Raw genomic sequence first — 25,418 nt, forward strand, 5'->3', positions numbered from 1 at the left:
TTTGTCTTCTGTCTCCTTGCTGGATTCATCGCAAAGCCCGATTTGGTTTCAGACAACTTTAGTTCACTAGAACATTGTGTCATCTTTGTGCCTGGTTCAAACCCCACTGCCCTCTGATACAGAGGCACGGACTTAGAAAGAGGAAGCCTTAGAGGGGTAGATGTTTGGGTTACTGTATTGTCACTTATCCCAAGATTTGTTTTACAAGCTATTGGGGCCAATCATGCCATACATGAGTACATTTGGTATTACTTAAAAATAAATAAATAAGAAGAGTGCAGAATATATCTATAGAGATAGAATCTGATAACAGAGGGGAAGAAGGTGTTTCTGAGTCTGGTGGTGCAAGTTTTCAAGCTTCTGTATCTTCTGCCGGACGGAGCAGGGAGAAGAAAGAATGACTAGGGTGGGACAGGGACAGGGACAGGGACAAGTCTTTGATTTTACTTTGGAGTCACCTGCTCAGCACGCATGCGCGGCATTAACGCCAGCAGTGCAACAGTGGCGCATCGGGAGTCAGGCGCTCCCGCTACGAGCCTGAAGGAAAGGAACGTTAGGTAAGTACGTACCTTCAGTTTAAGGACGGTCTTTGCGTTTGTTTTTGCTCCAGGGGGAGCAAAGCAGCAGAGGGAAGCGGTCCCCGTTCGACTCCAGGGAAGGAGCCGACAGTGGAGGGGGGAGAGGCGGCAATGGGACCGCACACGCTGGGGTCCAGAGACACGGGTGCTGTGCTGATGACCAGTCCGCTAAAACAGCTGTCTGACCAACAGCAGCGGACTGGAGGGAAATTTAAAACCAGACGGCACCCCTGCAGGCTCCCGACAAGGAGACTCGCAGCCGAGAACCGCTGAAATACCGCCCTAAAACGGCAGACAGCCTCTAACAGCAAAGTCAGGACCAACCTCAGACTGGAGACAGACATGGAAGATGGGATCAGCACTTCAAACAAGAAATAAGAGTGTCCAAGCCAGAGGAAGGTCATGGAGCTAAAAACTCCAGCGAGACTACCTCAGAAGCAGGGGCAAGTCCGCCAAGGGAGCTAACACTCCCACTCCAGTGCCTAACAGCACTGGCCATCTCCCTTGTCGAGGGATTGATGGGAACCAGAGCTGGGCTGGTCAAGAAGAGCCGGTGGTGGGAATTCTGGTCTGTGTGATGGATGGGGCTACATCCACAACTTTCTGCTATTGTGCTCTTGGGCAGAGCTGTTACCGAACTAAACTGTGATGCATCCCAACACAATGGGGTGGCACGGTGGCGCTGCGGTAGAGTTGCTGTCTCACGGCGCCAGAGACTGGGTTTGACCCTGACTATGGGTGCTGTTTACGGAATTTGTTAATTCTCTTTGTGACCAAGTCGGTTCCTCCGGGTACTCCGGTTTCCTCCCACACTCCAAAGACGTGCAGGTTTGTGTAGATGACATGTGCATGTACCTTTAATATAGTGACCTCACCACTACTAACCACTCCCCATATCAGAAGTATAATTGCAACCTCCCCACCCATTGACCTCTCTCTAGCTCCTGTGACAGACCACGTACAGCTAGGGCAGTAACGTTTGTGTATTATCAATAAATAGTAGTAAAGACACAGTGTGTTGATGACTCCTCTTTACATGGTGTCAGAAGTGGGATTCGAACCCACGCCTCCAATTGGAGACCAGACATGTAGATGACATGTGCATGTACCTTTAATATAGTGACCTCACCACTACTAACCACTCCCTGTGACCCAGCAGCCCCTCGTGCCCTTTGTTCTCCAGCCTGCTGCTGTCCAGGAGCACATTGCCCTCAAGCACGCAGTGCAAAAGCGCTCCCACGACCAGTCCTGCCGTCCCCTACCGCATCTGTTCCCCGGCCAAGTCGTCCGGATTCAGTCCCCCTCCGGTCACTCCAAGCTTGCCACCGTCGTCGATGATGCTGGTTCGCCGCGGTCCTACCTGGTCGACCACGACGGTACCATCTACCGCCGGTCCCGCCAACATCTGCGGCTTGTCAACGAGCCCCCACCACTGCCTGCCGACCCTTTCTCGCCTCCGTTGTCCGCCACACTGCCTGCCGCCCCACATATGCCTCGGTCCCTGCCATCTCAGCTCTTCCAGCCCCGCTCTCCGCCTGGTAGCCCTCGTTCCCTGCCTGTCCACCCGCTGCGCCTGCATCCCCTCCTCTGACTCCACCTACTCTTTCTCCTCCTGGATCCCCGGTTCGGTCACCCGCTCCCGCTCCGGCCCATGCTCTTCCTGCAGTGGGGGGAGATGGCGAGCTGCGTACCCGGTCCGGGCGGCTGGTCAAGCCGCCTGTCCGCTATGGTGAATTTGCTTAGCTGTTTGCTCATCTGTTGTTTAACTGTTTGCTTACCTGCTCGTAGCACATGAACCGTGGTCGCCCCGTCACTACTGTATTGCTTTTGTTTCCAAGGGGAAGGATGTAGATGACATGTGCATGTACCTTTAATATAGTGACCTCACCACTACTAACCACTCCCCATATCAGAAGTATAATTGCAACCTCCCCACCCATTGATCTCTCTCTAGCTCCTGTGACAGACCACGTACAGCTAAGGCAGTAACGTTTGTGTATTATCAATAAATAGTAGTAAAGACACAGTGTGTTGATGACTCCTCTTTACAGTTTGGCTTTTTTTTTGGTAAGCCAGCAATCTGCAGTTCCTTGTGGCCTATCTGATTTCATGCTCCTTCATCCCTTTAAGACATTAACCAACCATCAGGTGGTCGTCTTGTTTCCTCTCTAAGATATCTCACACACATACTGATACTGAAATCGATTATCTTTGGTTCAAATTACTCCAATTGAAGGGCAGGTGTGAGGACGTTTGCTGTCTGAGAGGGCAGTACTGAAAGTGGTAGGGGCAGTACTGAAAGTGGTAGGGGCAGCACCGAGTGTGGTAGCTCCATATGCCCCCTCGGATAAATAAAATATTCTGCGACTCCGTCCCGGGCCAGTGTTTCTGCGTCTGTTGACTCTATCACGATACTTCTGTGTCGTGCTCGCTGCTCCCTCTGGTGTTGAGCAGTGAAACTGCAGCATCCATGCAAGGATATGAACGGTATGAACTTGGATTAACACATTTTCCCCAACTTCCCGCCCCCCCCCCCCCCCCCCCCCCCCCTCTCCCCACCTTCTACCCACATTCCTTCCTCTAGCTTCACAGTTCGTGCCTCTTCTATCATCCTTATATCACACATTTTGTCTTTTCATCTCTGGCCATTGTGTCACAACATTTATTGTCTCTTTGACTTTAAAAAATTGTCCTTTTATATTTTTATGGCTAATCAGAGCATTATGTATTTTGAGATGTGTGACGGTTTCTAATTAAAAAAAAAAAACAATTTGAGCTCTTTATCAATGTGAGGAAATGCACTTCATTGAAATTTTCCAGAATTGTACTTCATTTAAGTTTTCTTTGTTATAATGAATACAACACAAAGTGTCGGAGTAGCTCAGCGGGGCAGGCGACATCTGTGGAGGGAATTGACAGATGACATTTCAGAAGATGGGTCCCATCTCAAAATATTACCTGTCAATTTCCACCACAGATACCTGATCTACTTAGTTCCTCCATGACTTTGTACTTTGTTCATGATTCCAGCATCTGCAGTTTCTTCTGACTGTTGAATGAATATGCTTTTTAAATCTGTTATCTGAGAAATAGACTGTGAACTCTCATGCTTCCAATCCCTTCTCATGTTCCCACACTAAATCAAAAGTACAAGAAATAGAGAACCATTTATCGATTTTCAGCTTATTTTACTATTATAGTAAAACCTGAGATAGGAATCAATAGGGAACGTCTGTCATTTTTTAAAAAGGCCTTCACAATTAACTGTAACTAAAGATTGAACAAAAGTCTGTCATTTACTTCATATATCATGTTATTAAGCAAATTGCTATTGATTGAAGATCACCAATTGAAAGATGTAATAAATCTTCCAGGAAACTGACACTGTCAACAAATACCAATTTGAAAAAAAATGTGAAAATAATTAATTGATGAAGGTAACTTACATCTGTGAAGCTCAAGTGACACAAACACTTGTCAGAGAGTAGATCAATGGCATGAGAAATATACACAAGGAACAAACCAGGAATTGGGTATTTATCACAGTAATTTGAATATACACTCTCCCCACCCACTGAATCCCCTCCCATGGACACTCTCCCCCATCATCGCCTCCCCCCACCTACTGAATCTCCTCCACAGAAACTATGCTTTAGTGTAAGATAGACTGTGCCCACTCAAGTAATCACTGTCCCAAAATGGTTATATTCAGAAGTTATCATTTGGAGGCCCCTGCCACAATCACATTATTTCTGAGCTGCTGTACCTCAGAATTATTTATTACTACATATATTGCAATTCCTATACCCATTCATCCAAATCCCACCCACACGTTGAGCACACCACAAAGTGCTGGAGGAACTTAGCAGGTCAGACAGCACCTGTGGAGGGAACGAACAGACGACATTTCAGTCTGAAGAAAAGCCCCAACAAGAAATGTCTCTGTCAATTCCTTCCACAGATACTGCCTGACCCGCTGAGTTCCACCAGCACTTTGTTTTGTGCTTGAAATTCCAGCGTCTGCAGTCTCTTGTATCTCCGACTTGTGTTTACCTTTTCTCAACGAGGTTTATACATCCCAAGACTGTATTTTCCCTCAATCCTTCCTCGATTTCCAGCTGGGAATGCAGGCAGATGCTGCAGGTATGGTCTATGGGAACACTGGATTATAATTTTTGTAGGAGGCAGCATGACTCCTCCTCCCCCCGGTTGAAGACAGGAGGTTTAGGATTGTCAGTCACCCCCTCAACCAATGGTGAAGAGAATGGACATATTATGGTGAGGGCAGAAATATAAGGGGGACCTCAGGGGCAATTTTTTCACTCAGAGGGTAGTCCTTATCTAGAATGAGTTGCCAGAGGAAGCTATAGAAGCAAATATAATTACAACTTCCAAACATGTTGGCACAGATCTAGGTATATGAAAACTTTAGAGAAATATGGGCCAAATACAGGCAGAGGGGACTAGCCCAGTACATCAACGCAGACAAGTTGGGCCGAAGGAACTTCCATCGCTATGGAGGCCTTTACTGAGTAAATCTCTCAGACTCTTTTCTGGAGACAAGTGCCCCAATGTAGAACAGCACAGCACAGGAACAGGCCCTTCGGCCCACAATGTCCATGCTGAACATGACGCCAAATTAAACTAACCTCCTCTGCCTGCACGTGATCCACATTCATCCATAATCCCTGTGTATCCATGTGTCCAAAAGCCTCTCAAACACCACTATTGTATCTGCCTCCACCCCTACCCCTGGCAGCAAGTTCCAGGCACCCACCACCCTCTGTGTAAAGAACCTTGCATGCTGTGACCCTGTTATCTGGATGTTAGGAGATTCCTGAGTATGTAGTGACTGCCTGCTGAACATTCTTTACTTTAGACTTCAGAGATGCAGCGTGGAAACAGGACCTTTGGCCCACCAAGCACACCGACCAGCGATCACCCCGTACACTAGCACTATCCAACACACTAGGGACAATTTAACCAAAAGCAATGAACCTACAAACCTGTACGTCTTTTGAGTGCAGGAGGAAACCAGAGCACCCGGAGAAAACCCATGCGGTCACAGGGAGAGCATACAAACTCCGTACAGACAGCACCCATAGTCAGGATCGAACCGGGTCTCTGGCGCTGTGAGGCAGCAGCTCTACCGCTGCGCCACTGTGCCGCCCCCTGTTCTCCATTAGAAATGTCGCGGCTTGGCTGTAAGATCCTTCGGGGCAATTGGACGGGTGAACGAGAGCCGTGCCAGCAAGCTTTATTTTCTCTCTGTGCGGCTAAAGTCCAAGATCGAGAAGTTTGGCTGCTGTGGGGATTAATCAGGGGAGCCAGCTCCTCAGAGCTTCACAATCCAAAGATGTTTTTTATTTCCGTGTTATACATGCTTCGGAAACATCCCATATCCAGTTGCCCACAATATGCTATGTACAATATACATCACACACACAGGAAAACGTTTATCATGCTGCAAATCGTTAAATGTAGATAACATCTTAGTGTAACTTTTAGCAATTCCTTCTATAAGTGAGATATCATTCCCCCTCCCACCCCGCCGTATAAAATGATCTGTGAAGATTTTTCCCCGTTATTATTATGGAACTGTAAACAATCAGGGGCAGCGCCAATGGCTAGTCAGGATTCATTCTCAAACACGCGTGTCCCCACACCAAGTAACACGTTAAACACGGAGGCGACAGACACAGATCCGCCACAGTGACTCGCCTTGCCAGAGGAAGTAGTTGAGGCAGGAACAGTAACAACATTTAGGAGACATTTTGACAGATACATGGAACGCAGGAGGCTGAGAGGTAACATTCGTGAAGTAAATAAAATTACGAGGGGCATGGATAAGGTGGATGGTCACAGACCTTTTTCCAGGGATGGAGGAGTCCAAAACTAGAGGGCATAGATTTATGGCGAGAGGGGAAAGATTCAACATGTGCGGCAGGTTTTTGACACAAGGTGGTGGGTGTATGGACCGATCTGCCAGAGGAGGTGTTTTATTTTTATTTTCAGGGATACAGTGCAGAAACAAGCCCTTTAGCCCGCACCAACTAGCGATCCCTTACACTCCTACACACTAGAGACAATTTACAATTTTTACCAAAGCCAATTAACCTACAAACTTGTCCTTCTTTGGAGTCTGGGAGGAAACAGCAGCACCCGGGGAAAACCCACGTGGTCACGGGGACAACGTGCAAACTCCATAGAGACAACACCCGTGGTCAGGATTGAACCTGGGTCTCTGGCACTGTAAGGCAGCAACTCTACCGCTGCGCCACTGTTCCGCCCCAAAGATGGTAGAGGTGGGTACAATTACATTATATACAAGATGTAAGGTCCATGGACAGGGAAGGTTTAGAGGGGAATATGGGCCAAACGCAGGCAAATGAGATCAGCTTAGATTGGTCATGTTGATCAACGTGGCTGAGTTGGGTCTGTGCTGTACGACTATATGAGGACAATGCGGATGAGGGAGAGAGAGGAAGGAGAGTCACACGCAGCAGCTCTGCCTGTGAATGTTACCTCTATAGCTCCTTACAAACCTCCATCTTTACTAGCTGCAGTGTACCCATTGGCAACAAGCCCCTCCCCGGTTGCATTTCCAGTTTTGAGGCGGAGGTATGTGATAACAACCAGGAAATATAATTAAAGGAGTCAGCAGCAAATCCAAGATCAAGAAGAACATTAGGCACTGTGATATCACTTGTTAAATCACAGGGGGCCTTAATATGAAGCTCAGAGCAGTGAATGCACTCAGGGAGGAGGGGGGGGGGGGGGGGGGGGGAGTGCGGGAGTGGGAAGGGAATTCAGAAAGGAGATTAATTTCTTTAGCCAGAGGGTGGCGAATCTGCGTAATTCATTGTCACAGAAGGCTGTGGAGGCTGTTTAAGGCGGAGATTGATATATTCTTGATTAGAACGGGTGTTGGGCGTTATGGAGAGAAGGCAGGAGAATAGGGTCGAGATGAAAAGACAGATAGATTAGCTATGATTGAATGGCGGAGTAGACCCGATGGGCCGAATTGTCTCATTCTGCTCGTATGACATGAACATGAAACTAGGCACCAACTGTGGCCAATGAGTTCAGGACGCAGAGACACACTGGGGGAGAGGTGGGGTGCGTGGGACAATGGGGACTGGAGGTTAGTTATGGAGTTTTGGTAGATGTGATGTTGAGATGAGGAGGATGAGGTTTTTGGATGGAACATTGACACTGGATAGTATTTTGGGCAATAGGGTGATTTGTGGAGATGCAGCTCCTTCAATCCACTAAATCTACGCCGCCCAGCGATCACCTCTTACACAAGCACTATCCTACACACATAGGGCCAATTTACAAGTTATGGAAACCAATTCACCTGCTAACCTATATGTCTTTGGAGAGTGGGAGGAAACCAGAGCACCCGGAGAAAGCCCACGCAGTCATGATGAGAACATAAAAATTGTACAGACTGTTCCTGAGGTCAGGATCGAACCCGGGTCTCTGGCGCTGTGAGGCAGCAACTCTACCACTGCGCCACTGGCCGCCATTTTTATGCACCTTGTCTGGTGACTCCATGGTTAGTTTTTGTTTGATAGCCCCTCCCAATATAAGATGGTTTGGTTCATTTTACGACATTGAATGTGGTGTGGAAAGAGAACAGTGAATAATTAGTCCAGAGTATCATATACCTCCACTGGGCAAGGCACCTGCCCAGAATTAACAACAACAGTATTAGTTTCAAAGCATCAGAATAACTCGAACTCAATCAGTAACATCATTAGAATCCCTCTGAACCCAAAAAGTGATCAAAAGATTGATTTAACACTTGCCAGAGTTAGTTGTCCTCTCCCCTCAAACCCACCAGTGATCTTCCACCCAAGTCAGTCTACCCATCGAGCAATTCTGGGGGAGAGGGAGATCTCCTGAACCAGGTCTGTTACAGCGATAAGGCTGGGCACGTCTGGAGGAGGGAGGGGGAGATCACTGAAAGGATCGGATCTGCAGGAAGGAACCCTCATGAGCTTTCCCAGCAGGAGGTGAACTGACACAGACATTCCTCTTGGTAAAGCACTGACAATCTCACCACAGACCCCTCCACGAGAGGGACTGACTTATCCCACTCCCCAACTTGGTACAAAGGGGCACTCACAAAAAAAAGTTCAATATTTCATAAAACATATTTTAAACACTCATGGATTCCGAGTAAGCGACTCGACTTTGAGACAGTAGATGCAGAAAGAAATGTGATTTGAATGAATCTTTCAGGAGGAGTCTTTGAACAATGAGATAGTGGCCTGTCCGGATGGTTATTTAGCTAATATTCGACAGCACAGGTTGTGAACTGACAGACTCCAGGCAGTGGAGTGGATCTGGGTGGTTGGTGGATGATTCTGGACTGCGCCAGGCTTGGAATTCTCCAGAGGTTCCGATCCAGAGCCACCGCGGCAGATCCAGAGCAGTGTCCGAGCGTGAGTGAGGGGTTCGTTGGAGTGACGTCCGAGGATTGCATTGAGCCAGGATCCTGCGGCGTTAGCCCCTCCATGGGGGATGAGTCCTAGAAGGGGGAGATGATGTTCAGGAGGCCGGCTTCTGAGGACTGGATCCTCCGCTCCTCGCACTCCCCGCCCGCCTGCGAGGTGTGTCCACAGTCACCGCTGTGGACGCCGGGGCACCAGTCCGAACCAGGCCGGCACCGGTCACCCTGCCCATCGGTCAGCCGGCATGCCCTTGGCACCGATGCTGGATTTGAGGCTTTCCTGCCGGAGAGGAGAGAGCGGACGAGCGTTAGCGTCACATGTCCTCACTAGTGGTGGGGAGTTGGTTAGACGATGCATCACCAGGGCCTGAAGGCCAGATACTTTACCCAGGGTAGGGGAATCAAGAACCAGGGGACAAAGGTTTAAGGTATAGAAAGGAACCGCAGATACTAGTCTATACCAAAGATAGACACAAAGTGCTAAAGTAACTCAGCGGGTCAGGCAGCATCTCTGGAGAAAAAGGATGGGTGACGTTTCAGGTCGGGACCCTTCTTCAGACATTCTTCAGGGTTAAGGTGAGGGGGGACAGATTTAATAGGAATCCAAGGGGCAACCTTTTCCACACAAAGGGTGGTGAGTATATGGAACGAGCTGCCATAGGAGGTAACTGAGGCAGGTACTATCATATCATTTAAGAAACACTTGGACAGGTAGAGGGTAGGGAAGGTTTAGAGGACCAAAACTGGGCTGGTCGGACTAGTGTAGATATGGGATTTCGGTCAGCATGGCCAAGTTGGGCCGAAGGGCCTGTTTCCAAGCCGTATGACTATGACTGTGATATGGGTTCCCCTGGACTCAACGCTGGACATGGGTTCGGTTTGGACTGGACATTGGGCATGGGTTCTGTTTGGATTGAAGGTCAGACATGGGCTCCATCTGGAGCTGAAGATGAGATGGGCTCTGTCTCATCCTGGAGGCCAGACGGAAGGCTCTGAACGGCAGGAAGACCAAGGAGCTGATCGTTGACTTCAGGAAGGCAAATCCGAGTGTGCCGCCCACACCTTCTGTCTCACCTGAAGGCCAGTTGATGTTCATGTGAAGCGTCCATCTTCTCAAGCTCCTCTGGTGCCAGCACCATCCCACTGTCCGTCTGGTTGTCCTGGAAGGAAGGACGGAAGAGATTAGGAGCTAATTTTCCCTGTAGCTGTCACATGATTTTTTACGATTTGGAATTTAGAGACACGGCGGGGAAACTGACCCTTCGGCCCACTGCGTACATGCTGACCAGCGATCACCCGTACATTAGTTCTATCCTACACACTAGAGACAATTTACAGAAGCCAATTAACCTGGAAAACCACACGTCTTTGGAATGTGGGAGGAAACCGGAGCATCCAGAGAAAACCCATGCGGTCACAGGGAGAACATGCTAACTCCGTACAGACAGCACCCGTAATCGGGATTGAACCCGGGCACTGTGAAGCAGCTACTCTACCACTGCGCCATTGTGTCCAGAACTTGTATCTGCAGACTCAATGGACTGCCAGACCCTTGATCTTGTAAACATAATACTCATAGATAACATAATTTTAAAAATCTATAACTTAATAACCCCAATAGTAGTACAAAATATCTCAAATCCTTAGTGCAACCAAAGACAGCTTATTGCTGAGATTAATCCTGTCCAGTGTTCAAGAGTCTGCTCGTTGCTGGGAAGAAGATGTACTTAAACCTGGAGGTCATGGTTTTCAGGCTTCTGCACCTTCCTCTTGATGGCAGGAGTGAAGTGATGGTGTAGGTGTGTTGCAAAACCTACCTTAAGCGTCGCTGCAGATCTGTCCCAGCCCGTGATTTTGGCGTCGTTTAGAGAGGGGCGGGTTTAAAACGCGATTTTCCCTAGGCTATTCAAATCGAGCTTGTTCAGCCTACTTAGTTGCTGACGAAAAATCGCTTGGAGGTTTGTTCGCTGGAGCTATTTTTACATTTTACATTTATAGGGTTTATTTAATTATTATAGTAGGTTAAAAATTATCCTCTAAACCCGCGACCACCGACAACGGGCCGGATCTCATACAGGGGACAACGGAAGGTAGGTTGTTTATTTTTACATTAAAAAGCACTTCTTAAGATCCCTTTATACAAAGTTTTATGTTGCGAGTAGCTAATTTGGGGCCCCATTAAATCCCGCAGTATTTTTCTGTGCATTTGGGGTACAAATCTACCGCAATGGGAACGTTCTAAACTAGCGCGTTCCACAGGATCCCACTCGAAAGCTGATTTAAATGGCCATTAACTTACAGCAATTGAACACTAAATTCCTTCCATTTAGCCTATAAATTAATGTAAATGAGATTTAAAAATCATGTTTTATTGTGAATTCTTTGTGAATGTTATTTGGACACTTAGGCTATTTAAAAATGTTAATCTTTTCTTAAGAAATGGATAGATGTTTAGATCTAGTAATTGAAGTTTGGAATTAGCTACAATTGGGTAGCTAACTAATTATATGCTTTAATTTCAGGTCATCCAAGTAAGATTCTTTTATATTTGTTTCAGAATGCTTCAATCTATGATAATTGAAAATTTCATTCAGTTCTCTTAATGTTTAAGAAAGTTATGGGCTTTTGACTGTCCACGATCACAGCTTTTTTGTTATGTCCATAGAAAATCAATAGGGAACAAGATGCTAATTTCCGAGTATGAAAATGGCCATAACGTTTTTAATACTTGAGATATGAAAGTGAATTAGGTGTCAAATTAAACTTTTTATGCTTTATCTGATGGGATAAATTGCAGACTTGATTTTTTAAATCTCAAAATTTTGTAACATTGCTAGATGGTGAGTCTCTGATGTTACTGGCTACCTTTTCAACTTAAGTGCCAGTAGGTAGTTTCCGTAGGCAATGCCCTGGTCTAACCTGTGAGCCTTACAAACCAGCTGGTGCTGTCGTCCCAGCCTCTGCCTGGGACCCTGCAGAATGAAATTGTGGCCCTAATGCAGCCTGATGACAGACCTGGGCACCTACTATTCATCAGAAGGTCTGCCTCTGATTCAAGACTATGAAAAGAGAGAGCTAGTTGCCATGCTGCCAATGATGAATGGGTCATGTAGTTGTAGAGTCATATAGCACGGAAACAGGCCCTTTGGCCCAACTCTTCCATGCGGACTAAGATGCCTCACTACACTAGTCCCATACCCGCGTTCAGCCCACATTCCTCTGAAACTTTCCTGTCCATATACCCATCCAAGTGTCTTCACTTGCCTCGACTACCTGCCTCAACTACCTCTTCTGGCAGCTTATTCCAAATACCCACCATCCTCTGTGTGAAAATGTTGCCTCTCAAGTTCCTATCTATCCCCTCTCACCCTAAACCTGTTCCCTCTATTTTATGATTCCCCAACATAGTGGTGCAGCAGTAGAGTTGCTGCCTCACAGTGCCAGAGACCCGGGTTTGATTCTGACTGTAGGAGTCTGTACAGAATTTCTGCATCCTCCCTGTGACTGCATGGGTTTCCTCTGAGTGCTCCGGTTTCCTCCCACATCCCAAAGACGTGCAGGTTTGTAGATTAATTGGACTCTGTAAATAATCACTAGTGTGTAGGACAGTGCTAGTGTAGGGGTGATTGCTGGTCAGCGTGGAATCGGTGGGCCGAAGGGCCTGTTTCTGCGCTGTCCGTCTAAAGTCTAAAGACATTGTTGGCGAAGGATTACTCACATTCTGCATGGAGTTCCCAGCCTGCTCCATTGGGATATCTTCAAACGTTTTCACCCTTGTGGCAAACTTCATCTGATGTCCCTCGGCCGTGCATCCCGGCAATGAGAGACAGTTGTAGTATCTGTAGAGAAATAAGTTCCAGTGAGACGGAGGGCTTCACTCAACAAGACCCACATCCCAGCACCAGTTCAACGCAACTCACAACTAAATGGGGAGGGGGCTGAGGTGGGACCAGGCTGAGGTGGGACGGGGATGAGGTGGGGACGGGGATGAGGTGAGGAGGAGGATGAGGTGGGAGGGGGATGAGGTGGGACAGGGATGAGGTGGGAGGGGGATGACTTGGGAGGGGGATGAGATGGGAGGGGGATGAGATGGGAGGGGGATGAGGTGGGAGGGGGATGAGATGGGAGGGGGATGAGGGATGGGGGGGATGAGGTGGGAGGGGATGAGATGAGATGGGAGGGGGATAAGATGGGAGGGGGATGAGATGGGAGGGGGATGAGGTGGGAGGGGGATGAGGTGGGAGGGGGATGACGTGGGAGGGGGATGACGTGGGATAGTTGTGGAGGAACAACCCATGGACAGAGGATTGGAATGTAATGGAAGTTGGATGGGGCTGATTCTCTGCTTGTGTCTGAGTCGGGTGGGAGCCTGATCCAACAGATTGCTTACCGCGGTCCTATACTGTCACATCGTATTCTCCATTCGGACATCTCGCCATCTCCACGAGCCAAGGACGTTTGGAAACGAGAAAAGGCCAGCTCTCCTTCCCTGGCCTGTAACATATTCAGGGGGATATAATCCTTCCCATCCTGGAAGGAAATAAAGCCTTGACTATACATGGCACAACTGACAAAGCGGACATCCCAAAACATTCACGCAAAGTTCTGGAGTAACCTAGCAGGTCAGGCAACATCTCTGAGGAACATGGGGGCCATGATGTGCAAGGGGGTAGGGACGCGGTCAGATTGAGGACCGGAACTTGAACCGAGGACCATGGGGCAGGGGGCCGGTCGCTGGTCACTGTGGGTCTGAGAACATCTGCAGGGACGGAGAGGTATAAAGTTGTTCCTCCCATGTATGTCACTCTTCATACTCCCATGCTGGGCCTTCTGTCCCTCATTGTGGATTGGAAGAGGGGCATTAGCTGGGGTCAAGAATGGCTTGGACTCCATGGTCAACTCTTCGTCTGCCTCCCATGGGTCAGAAATAGGTTTGGACACCATGGTGAATTCTCCCATGGGTTAGGAATGGGATGGACCCCATGGCCAACGTTTGTCTCCCCCACCCCCCCTCCTCCCCCCCATGGGTCATGAATGGGTTTGGACTCAATGGTCAACTCTTCCACGGTTCAGGAAGCAGAATTTACAGGGCAACCCCGGGTGAGAACCGGTCCACTCGGGGAGATGAGGAAGGTGGATGAGTTTCCTGCCTCGGACTGATCTCAGAGTTCCAGGGGGCGGCACATCAACCGACCATGACTCCAGGATTTGACAACTCTGCTGCCAAGTGTTGTGCTGACCCAGTAACACGGTGGCTTGGAGGAAGTCTCACCTGCTCGACATTAGCTTGCAACAGGTCTCCGAGGATCTCCACCAGGTCTGAGAAGGTTGGTCTGTCTTTAGGTTCCCCTTGCCAACTGTTCAACATAATACGGTAGCTACCAGAATAAGCAGGTTAGTGTTAGTCACTTGTGCACTGGAACTCATCGAGAAAGACCTTGTCGAAGGTTAACAGCTGCCCCACTCTCAATTCTCCCATCTCTCCCTCAGCTCAGGACATTATTCCCTCTGTCACAGACGCCAGACATAGAGTGAAGTTCATTCCTCACTTCACATCACACACTCTCATGCTCAGACACAGGGTGAAGCTCCTCCTACACTGTTCCATCACATACTCTCAGGGTGAGACACAGACTGAAGTTCACTCTATACTGTCCCATCACACACACCCAGGATCAGACATAGAGTGAAGCTCCCTCTACACTGTCTCAACACAAACGGCACAGGTATAATCTGAAGAAGGGTTTCAGCCCGAAACGTTGCCTATTTCCTTCGTTCCATAGATGCTGCTGCACCCGCTGAGTTTCTCCAGCATTTTTGTGTACCTTCGATTTTCCAGCATCTGCAGTTCCTTCTTAAACACAGGTATAATCTCATTTGGAAATAGTTGCCAGAAAATATGATGAGAACAGAAAGTAAATTGTATAAATTTAGGACAAGGAAACCCTTTGATGCACAAAAATGCTGGAGGAACTCAGCGGGTGCAGCAGCATCTATGGAGCGAAGGAAATAGGCAACGTTTCGGGCCGAACCCCTTCTTCAGACTGATGCGGGAAGTGTGTGGGTGTGTGTGTATGCCGGGGGGGGGGGGGGGGAGAGGGGGTCAGGAGAACTAATTGGAGATCGCTTTCAAAGACCTATCACAAGTACAATGGGTCTAATGGCCTCCCATTGTGCTGATTCTCTGAGCTCTGATAAATTCTCCCACTGCGCCAGGGGGGCTCCAGGTACCTTGGTAATTGGGGAGACTATTGTGAGTGGCACAGCGGGTAAAGCCGCTGCCTCATGGTGCCAGAGACCTGGGTTCAATAATGACCTTGGGTGCTGTCTGTGCAGAATTTATACCTTCTCCCTGTGACCACACGGGTTTCCTCTGGGTGCTCCGGTTTCCTCCCACATCCCACAGATGTGCGGATTTGTAGGTTAATTGGCCCTCTGTAAATTGTTCCCAGTGTGCAGGGAATGGATGAGAAAGTGGGATAACATCGAACTAGTGTGAACGGGTGATCGATGGCTGGCGTGAGCTTGGTGGGCCGAAGGGCCTGTTTCCATGCTAAACTGAACTCAGTACTGTAACTGAGCCCTTTTGGTCATGGGATCATTTTCAAGTCCAGACATGCGTCCTTACATTTCCTCCGTTGCGTACTCGGGAGCTCGCATCCTGGTACCCTCCCTCAATCGCTGGCAGAATTCCTCATTAATCTGGACGCCAGGATAGGGAGAAACACCTGGAAAGAGACAGGAGTGCAGATTGGCATCAAGGACGACAGAGCAGCGAGCACCAGAGCACCAGAACCAGCGTGGGTTTCCTCCTGATGCTCCGGTTTCCTCCCACACTCTAAAGACTTGCAGGTTTGTAAATCGCTTCTATAAATTGTCCCTAGTGTGTAGGATAGTGCTGGTGTACGGTTTGATCGCTGGTCGGTGCGGACTCGGTGGAACGAGGGGCCGATTTACACATTATCTGTAATGTCTAAAATCTAAAAATATTGTGTGACAACTACAGAGAATATTAGTTCCTAAACCCTACCATCGATCCAGACTATGGGTACTGTCTTTGTGGAATTTGAACTTTCTTCCTGTGACATAGAAACATAGAAATTAGGTGCAGGAGTAGGCCATCGGCCCTTCGAGCCTGCACCGCCATTCAATATGATCATGGCTGATCATCCAACTCAGTATCCCGTACCTGCCTTCTCTCCATACCCTCTGATCCCCTTAGCCACAAGGGTTACATCTAACTCCCTCTTAAATATAGCCAATGAACTGGCCTCGACTACCCTCTGTGGCAGAGAGTTCCAGAGATTCACCACTCTCTGTGTGAAAAAAGTTCTTCTCATCTCGGTTTTAAAGGATTTCCCCCTTATCCTTAAGCTGTGACCCCTTGTCCTGGACTTCCCCAACATCGGGAGCAATCTTCCTGCATCTAGCCTGTCCAACCCTTTAAGAATTTTGTAAGTTTCTATAAGATCCCCTCTCAATCTCCTAAATTCTAAAGAGTATAAACCAAGTCTATCCAGTCTTTCTTCACGCGTGGGTTTTCTTTGGTTGCACTGGTGGCACCGTGGCGCAGCGGTAGAGTTGCTGCGAATGCAGCGCCGGAGACCTATCCTGACCACGGGTGCTGTCTGTACGGAGTTTGTACGTTCTCCCCATGACCTGCGTGGGTTTTCTCTGAGATCTTCGGTTTCCTCCCACACTCCAAAGGAGTACAGGTTTGTAGGTTAATTTGCTTAGTAAAAAATTGTCCCTAGTGTGTGTAGGATAGTGTTAATGTGCGGGGATCGCTGATCGGCATGGGCCCAGTGGGCCTGTTTCCGCGCTGTATCTGTAAAACTAAATCTAAAACTAAGAGTCCTCACCTAGAGAGAAGATCTCCCAAAGCAGGACTCCAAAGGACCAAACGTCGCTCTGGGTGGTGTAGACTTTGTCAAAGATGCTCTCCGGAGCCATCCACTTGAGTGGGAGTCGAGCCTGTAAAACGACAGGGAGAGTGGGTGTTACAACCCATCCTGCACACCCCCTCCAACAGGAAACAAACGCTCAAATGTCATTAAACTGGAGAGAATGTAGCCAACTGAACCATACTACCAGAAACTAGAGAGCAATCGAGCTAATATCTACCTCAGTGGAGACCCTCGGACTATCTTTGATCAGACTTTACTAGACTTTATCTTGCAGTAAACATGATTCATGGTATTCCCTTTATCCTGTATCTGTACACTGCGGACAGCTTGATTGTAAAGGACTTCTTCAAGATGGAGATGGGAGGAAAACTTCTTCAATGCCTGAAAAAGTCACTGCCTCAAAAAGGCTGCCAACATCATCAAAGATCCACACCATCCTGACCACACACTCATCTCTCCATTGCTGTCGGGAAGAAGGTACAGGAGCCTGAAATCTGGAACATCCAGGTTCAGGAACAGCTACTTCCCCACAGCCATCAGGCTATTAAACATGCCATAAAACAAACTCTGAACAATAGCAGCCTATTGCACTTTATCTGTTTATTTATTATATATATATATATGGTCTATGGTATATAGACATACTGAACTTTTATCTACTGTTCTGTATTATGTTTACATATTCTGTTGTGCTGCAGCAAGCAAGAATTTCATTGTCATATCTGGGACACATGACAATAAAACTTTCTTGACTCTTGAATCCGAGAGAGGAGAACTTGTTCAAATGAAGTCTGAAACGTCACCCATTCCTTCTCTCCAGAGATGCTGCCTGTCCCGCTGAGTTACTCCAGCATCTTGTGTCTATCTAAGGCTTGATTGTAAACATGTATTGACTGGTTAGCACAAAACAAAAGCTTTTCACGGTACCTATGTACACGTGTCAATAAACTGAACTAAACTAAAAGAGAAGATTTGTGAGGATGTTGCCAGGGCTCATTGCCCTGAGCTGCACGGAGAGGTTGGGCAGGCTGGGATTTTATTCCTTGGAGCACAGGAGGCTGAGGAGAAATCATACAGAGATGTATTAAATCATGAGGGGAATTGATAGGGTGAATAGATCGGGTAAAGTGCTAGCTTGCCCAACCACACCTTGTAGCTCAGGCCCTCAAGTCCTGGCAGCATCCTCGTAAATCTCAGCAGCCTTTCCAGCTTAATGGCACATGAGTATTTGAGTCTTTTTTCCCAGGATAGGCGTATCAAGAACCAGATGGAATAGATTTGAGAGAGGGGAAGAATTTAGTGGGAACCTGAGGAGTGACTTTTTCCACACATAGGACAGTGGGTGTATGGAACGAGCTGGCAGAGGAGGTAGTTGAGGTAGATAATATCACAACATTTGAACAAGTACGTGGAGAGGATAGTTTTGCAGGATATGGGACAAACAGGACTAGTGTAGATCGGGTATCTTGGTCAGCGAGGACAAATTGGGCCGAAGGACCTGAGAAACATGACTCTACAACTCTAAGAGTAAATCCAGATGAAATTGCCTTCACAATGTCCCATCCTTCAATCTCAGGGCAAGAATGAGTGGTTGCTACCACTTTTTGGTATTCGAAGGGGCTGCTCCTCAAGTTCCAGATGCACCTCAGCCCCCTCTTCTGAGTCTTAGGCAAAGGGTGGGGAGCGAGTCTGTCTGGAGACTTCCTTGTTGGTTTGGGGACATTAAAATAGCCAGTGTTGGAGGCAATTTCCTCCGATCGTTCTCTGGGATGGGTCAAGCGTCACCCGAGGATGTATCGACAGAGGGAGGCTAACAGCGTAGTGTAGATAGGGGAAGGAGTCAGCATGGATGGGGTGGGCCAAAAGGGGCGTTTCTGTGACGGACTCAGTCAGTCGGTGTGTGAACACTCACGTTGCCCTTCCTCACGTAGTCGGGATCCTTGTAGATGTCCCTCGCCAGCCCAAAGTCACAAATCTTCACCACGTTGTTGTCAGAGAGGAGGATGTTGCGGGCCGCCAGGTCTCTGTGGATACACTGCACACGCGTGTGCGGGTTAGTCCGTGGCACCGGCTCATCTCACGACCCCGGGGGGCGGTCCTGACCTGGAAACACCCCCACCTCTCGTGCCACCACATCCCCTGCCACAGCACATTGCCCACACACCACACACCCAGTCACCGCCATACCACCATCCCTCACACGCACCACCCACCCACCTACACCTGTCGAGACCCTTCTTCAGACTGAGAGTCAGGGGAACATCTGCAGTTCCTTCCTGCATGAATTATTCCAGCAATCAGTGTATTCTGCACCCCCTCTGCAGTTCCCTGCAGGCAGCAGCAGGGAGCAGCGTGGAGTCGTGGCTGGACACAGGCAGAGAGACACAGAGCCCGTGGAACACTCCCAGCACAAACAGGAAAGAAGAGAAAAGGAAGGAGAGCTTGGACGAAGGATTATCTCTCGCTCCTCAGGACCTCAGGACATCCCAAAGCACTTTACAGCCAGAGAGCTACTTTTTGAAGTGTAGTTTCAGTGGCAGGGGGAAACACATTTAACATCCCCTTCCTGTTTCAGGAACACTGCCTCAATCTTTCCCAGTGCCGGTGAATCCTCTGTGTCACTGAGCATTGCCCCAACTTCATTAAATCATTCTGTAGAGCTGGAGGAGGCCAATCAGCCCATCGAGCTTGTACCGTCTCTTGGAAAGATTGATCCCAGCCATTTCTCCTGACACGCTTTAGACTTGAGGTACAGTGGAAACAGGCCCTTCAGTCCACCGAGTCCACGTCGACCAGCGATCACCCTGTAATCTCGCAATATCCTGCACTCAAGGGACAATTTTGACCAAAGCCAATGGACCTACAAATCTGTGCGTCTTTTGAATGTGGTAGGAAACCTGGACACCTGGAGAAAACCCACGCGATCACAGCGAGAACATACAAACTCTGTACAGACAACACTTGTAGTCAGGATCAAACCCTGGGTCTGTAAGGCAGCACCTCTATCACGGTGCCGTTCCATACCACTGCCCCAAAAGGACACAGAGTGCTGGAGTAACTCAGCGGGTCAGGCAGCATCACTGGAGAACATGGGCAGGTGCATTTCAGTCTGAAAAACGGTCCCGACCATGAACGTCACCTATCCATGATCTCCAGAGATGCTGCCTGGCCAGCTGAGTTACTCCAGCAGTTTGGGTCCTTTTGTGTATTGACCAGCATCTACATTTCTTGATTCTAATCTCTTCTATACTTCTGTCCCAGAAGCATATTCGGTTCCCTATTGCTGTCGTTGCCAATGCTCGTTCACAGAGCTGGACGACTGGCAGGATCCCAGGCATAAATATCCCCAACACTTTGTCCAGGGCCAACCACATTGACGCCATGGTCAGGAAAGCAAACCTACGCCTCTACTTCCTCAGAATTTCGGCAGGTCTCCAACAACTCTTACCAACTTCAACACAAACACCATAGATAGCACCTTTAGATTTTAGGGATACAGGGTGGAAACAGGCCCTTCAGCCCACCGAGTCTGCGCTGACCAGCGATCACCCGTATGCTAGCACTATCCTATTAGGAACAAGCACTTGTAGTCAAAATCAAATCCGGGTTTCTGACACTGTAAGACCGCAATTCTACCGCCATACCACTGTGCTGCCCCTTTTCCATCAGACCAGGCTCCCCACCATCCACTCCATCCATACTCCAGGCAGAAGATGCAACAGCTTGAAAGCGCAAACCACTAGATTCAGGGAAGAAAAACCTCCCTGCTATTTAGTTTTATTTATTTTTTAGTTCAGAGATACTTTAATTCCTGACTGGTGCTTTAGTTTAGTTTAGACAGCATGGAATGAGGCCCTTCGGTCCGCTGACCATCGATCACCCGTTCACACTAGTTCTATGTTATCCCACTTTTTCATCCACTCCCTACACACTAGGGGCAATTTACAGAGGTACAATTAACCGAGAAACCCGCACTTCTTTGGGATGAGGGAGGAAACCGGATCACCCGGAGGAAACCCACGCGGTCACGGGGAGAACATGCAAACTCCAAATGGACACCACCCAGGATCACGATCAAACCTGGGTTTCTGGCGCTGTGCGGCAGTAACTCTTCCAGCTACGCCATTGTGCCACCCATAAACTGGAAGAAGATTTACAAAAGATTTGAGGGCCTGAGCTATAGGGAGAGGTTAGGTAAACTAGGATTATATTCCCTGGAGTTCAGGATAAGGCGTATAAGAGGCGTATAAAATCACGAGGGGAATAAATAGGGTGAATGCTCTGTTTTACCCAGAGTGTAGGAATCAAGAACCAGGGGACATAGGTTTAAGGTGACAGGAGAAAGATTTAATAGGAATCTGAGGGGCAACGTTTTCACACAATAGGGTGGTGGGTGTGTGGAACAAGCTGCCAGAGGATGTAGTTGAGGCAGGTACTATAACAACATTTAAAGTACATTTTGACAGGTACGTGGATCGGTAAGCGTTAGAGGTTGGCACAGTAGTGCAGCGGTAGAGCTGCTGCCTTAAGCCCCAGTCCCACTTTCCAGAGTTACTCACGAATTATCCCGTTTTCCCCTTGATTTAAACTCGGAGATGCCAGCCGTAGGTACTCGGGGTTATTTTTTTTACTCAAGGACTTTTTTCAACATGCTGAAAAAAACGTCCCGACTTACCAGATGCCCCGAATACCTACGGCTGGCATTACGAGCCGCTACAAAATATCTACGGCCTCCTACGGGCTCGCTACAGACATTCTCCGAGTTTGAATCCAGGGGAAAACTCGGGTGAATTCGTGAGTAACTCGGGAAAGTGGGACAGGGGCTTTTCAGCGCCAAAGACCCGTATTTGATCCTGACTATGGGTGTTGTCTGTGTTGAGTTTGTACTTTCTCCCAATGACCGCGTGTGTTTTCTATGGATGCTCCATTTTCCTCCCACACTCCAATGACATGCAGGTCTGTGGGTTAATTGGTTGTTTGGTAAAAAATATAAATTGTCCCTAGTGTGTTGGATAGTGCTAGCGTTCAGGGGTGACCACTTATCGTTGCGGACTTAGGGCCTGTTTCTGTGCTGTATCTCTAAAGTCTATATAAGGCTGTGGGCCAAACGCAGATAAATTTGACGAGCACAGATGGGGCATACTGGTTGGCAGGGACAAGTTGAGCCGAAGGGCCTGTTTCCGTGCTGTATGACTCGATGACTTGACAATAATGTCAACAGCTACACTGCCTCTTCCGAGCTGTCTCCCGCCACCCCAGTCCGTCCCCACCCTGCCCGAGGTCTCACCTTCTTCGATGCCAGGAACTCCATTCCACGGGCCACTTGGAAGCTGTAACAGATGAGGTCGACCAGCGTGAGGGGACACTGCCACAGGTCATCCACTGTTGGAAGGAAACATGGTTTGGGAACAGCTCCATCTAAAACCGCAAGAAATTGCAGAGAGTTGTGGATGTAGCCCAGACCTTAAAGCAAAGCAACCTCCCTTCCATTGACTCCACCTATACTTCACGCTGCCTTGGTAAGGCCACCAACATCATCAAGGACCAATTTCACCCCAGGCACTTCCATCTCCCATCAGGCAAGAGGTTCAGAAGTGTAAAAACACTTCCCTGTTGCCACAATCCACGTCCCTACTTACTGGTTATTATCCCTCCCTATTACCCCATACGACACCTCCCCCTCTCCGCAACCCCAATCAACTCCCATTCACCCCCAAACCCATGAACCCCCCCCCCCCCAACTTAACATCACCTCCAACTTCCCATCCACCACATCTACCTTATCTCCCCATCAGTCAACCCCACAGCCCGGACTGCTCCATCAGAGTGTCCTCTTTCAGCCTCACACTGCCCTTCTCCCACCCCCTCCACCTCCCCCCTCCATCTACCCTTCCTCCACCTCCCCTCCCCCTCCATCTACCCTTCCCCCACCCCCCCCCTCCACCTCCCCTCCCCCATCTACCCTTCCTCCACCTCCCCCCCTCCCCTCCCCATCCCCCAACTCCTCCACCTCGCCTGCCCCATCTATCCTTCCTCCACTTCCCCTCCTCCTCCATCTACCCTTCCCCCATCTCCCCTCCCCCTCCATCTACCCTTCCCCCACTCCCTTCACCTGCCCTCACACACTCTGCACCCCTCAGCTTCCAGTTTTCTAACCAGCTGTTTACGCTGGGTTAAACAAAGTGCTGGAGTAACACAGCGGGTCAGGTAGCATCTCTGGAGAACATAGATAGGAGAGGTTTCGGGTCAAGTCCCTTCCTCAGATTCGTGCAAGAAGGGCCTGACCCGAAATGTCGCCTATCCACGTTCTCCAGAGGTGCTGCCTGACCCGATGAGTTACTCCGATACTTTGTGTCCTTTTGAGTAATCCAGCATCTGCAGTTCCTTGTTCCTACATCTGCACTTAGATGTTTGACAACCGACTTGACTTTGTGTCCCTGTTTTTGTTGTCTCTCACCTTCCACCAGGTCCCTGGTGTGACTCAGCATCTCCATGGCCGTTCGAATGCAGACCGGGCTTTCGCCGGAACCGACCTGGCCCCGGTTCTCCAGACCCTTCACCACCTCCACCATGGAGATCATCTGGCTCCTCACCATCGGCACCCGCTCCTGCCACACATAAACAAATCATCGCCACAGCCCTGGAGAGGAGATCCCTCTAAACCTTTCCTATCCATGTATCTGTCCAAATGTCTGTTGTTATAGTACCTGCCTCAACTACCTCCTCTGGCAGCTCGTTCCACATACCCACCACTCTGCCCCTCAGGTTCCTATTTAATCTTTTCCCTCTCACCTTAAACCTATTCTGACTCTTGATTCCTCTGCCCTGGGTAAAAGACTCTGTGGATTCACACTGTCTATTCCCCTTATGATTCTGCTCTGTTCCCCTATCACCCAATATTTGTGGTGGACAGTCAGAACCTTTTTCCCCCCAGGGAGTAAATGTCCAACACTAGAGGGCATAGCTATAAGGTGAGAGGGGCAAAGTTTAATGGAGATGAGCAGGCCATGGTTATTTACATAAAGAGTGGTGGGGTTTAGAGTGCATTGCCAGGTTGGCGGTGGAAGTAGATACAACGGTGGTGGTCTAAGAAGCTTTTAGATGGGCACAGGCATCAAAAACCACAGCACATAGGTTTAAGGTGAGGGAGGGGAAAGATTAATAGGAACCCGAGGGCTAAATGGTGTGCACATGGAATGAGCTGCTAGAGGAGGTAGTTGAAGCAGAGACTATTGTAACATTTAAGAAACATTTAGACAGGTCCATGGATAGGATAGGTTTCAAGGGGGCCAAATGCAGGCTGGTAGGGCTAATGCAGATGGGACATGTTGGTTGGTGTGGGCAAGTTGGGCCGATGGACCTGTTTCCATGCTGTATAACTCTGTGACACATGGAAGTGCAGGGAGTAGAGGGACATGGGTCATGAACAGGCAGATGAGATCAATTTGAAATGACATCATATTCGGTCCAAACATTGTGAGCCGAAGAGCCCATTGTGCTGTACCGTGCTGTGTTCTACAAGCCTCAGACACAGCCAGCTCTCCGGCCATTGCATCAGGGCTACTCAACGTGCTTCCCTTTCAATACTTGGCCAGGTTTGGACGTATTTGCTCAGCTGTGAAGCTCTCAGAATGTCCTGAGATTGCAATAGCGGGTGATGGAAATGTTCATGGTTTGTTTTGATCCTTTGAGTTGGTTCTGGGGAAGGGGTCACCCTGGATTAGTGCAGGGGGTGCTGTAGGCAGTTGGCTGTGTTATTCAGTGCACTTTGGACCACCAGATCTTCTGAAAACATTTCATTCTTGGCAGGAGTCCACCGACTGAGGGGATAGAGTTACCAGCTCACCATCAAAGGCCAAGCCCCCCCCAGGAAAACATAGACAAGGAAACGAGCCAATCTAACGAGCCAAGCCTTGTGCTGCTTCATTTACATCGAGATGAATAATAACGAAGGCCGCTGAGGGAGACAGAGAGGAGAAACTGCCTTTGATGGCAGGAAGGACGAGAGGGTCACAGAGCGGAGGAATATTTACGCAGTGTTTGCCATGATATGTGGCGTAGTAATGTAGCCAACAGGAACCTTGCAAAGAGAATTTGAGAGATTTCTGAAGGGAAAGTGTACAGAGTGGCGAGGGAAATTCTGGAGAGGAGGCTGATTGAAGAATGTTTTTGAAGAGTTAACAATGGCAATATTAACTCTGCTGTACGATGCGATCCTATGGTCCAACTCCATAACGATGCAGATGTATCAAACTTTAATCAGGCTACATTTGGAGTATTAGTGCGCAGCTCTGGTCGCCCCATTACAGAAAGGATGTGGAAGCTTTGGAGAGGATGCAGAGGAGGTTTACCGGAACTATGCCTGGATTGGGGGGTATTGGCTACAGGGAGAGGTTGGACAAACTTGGATTGTTTTCTCTGGAGCTTTGGAAGTTGAGGGGAGACCTGATATGAGTTTATAAAATTATGAGA

General features: G+C 48.7%; 1 protein-coding gene across 1 annotated transcript in view; it reads right to left on the reverse strand.

Annotated features, from left to right (window-relative positions):
- Nucleotides 1–4,929: 4,929 nt before the first annotated feature.
- LOC129701585 (vascular endothelial growth factor receptor 3-like) overlaps nucleotides 4,930–25,418 on the reverse strand; it is a 61,787-nt gene continuing 41,298 nt past the window's right edge. Inside the window, 10 exon segments of the mRNA XM_055642858.1 lie at nucleotides 4,930–9,319; nucleotides 10,114–10,199; nucleotides 12,758–12,878; nucleotides 13,430–13,569; nucleotides 14,312–14,417; nucleotides 15,668–15,767; nucleotides 16,902–17,013; nucleotides 18,859–18,981; nucleotides 22,234–22,364; nucleotides 23,404–23,554. Of these exon segments, the coding sequence (XP_055498833.1) occupies nucleotides 9,118–9,319; nucleotides 10,114–10,199; nucleotides 12,758–12,878; nucleotides 13,430–13,569; nucleotides 14,312–14,417; nucleotides 15,668–15,767; nucleotides 16,902–17,013; nucleotides 18,859–18,981; nucleotides 22,234–22,364; nucleotides 23,404–23,554 (1,272 nt within the window). The 3' untranslated portion in view covers nucleotides 4,930–9,117.

The sequence above is a fragment of the Leucoraja erinacea genome, chromosome 11 (genome assembly GCF_028641065.1).
Source record: "Leucoraja erinacea ecotype New England chromosome 11, Leri_hhj_1, whole genome shotgun sequence".
Lineage (NCBI taxonomy): Eukaryota > Metazoa > Chordata > Chondrichthyes > Rajiformes > Rajidae > Leucoraja > Leucoraja erinaceus.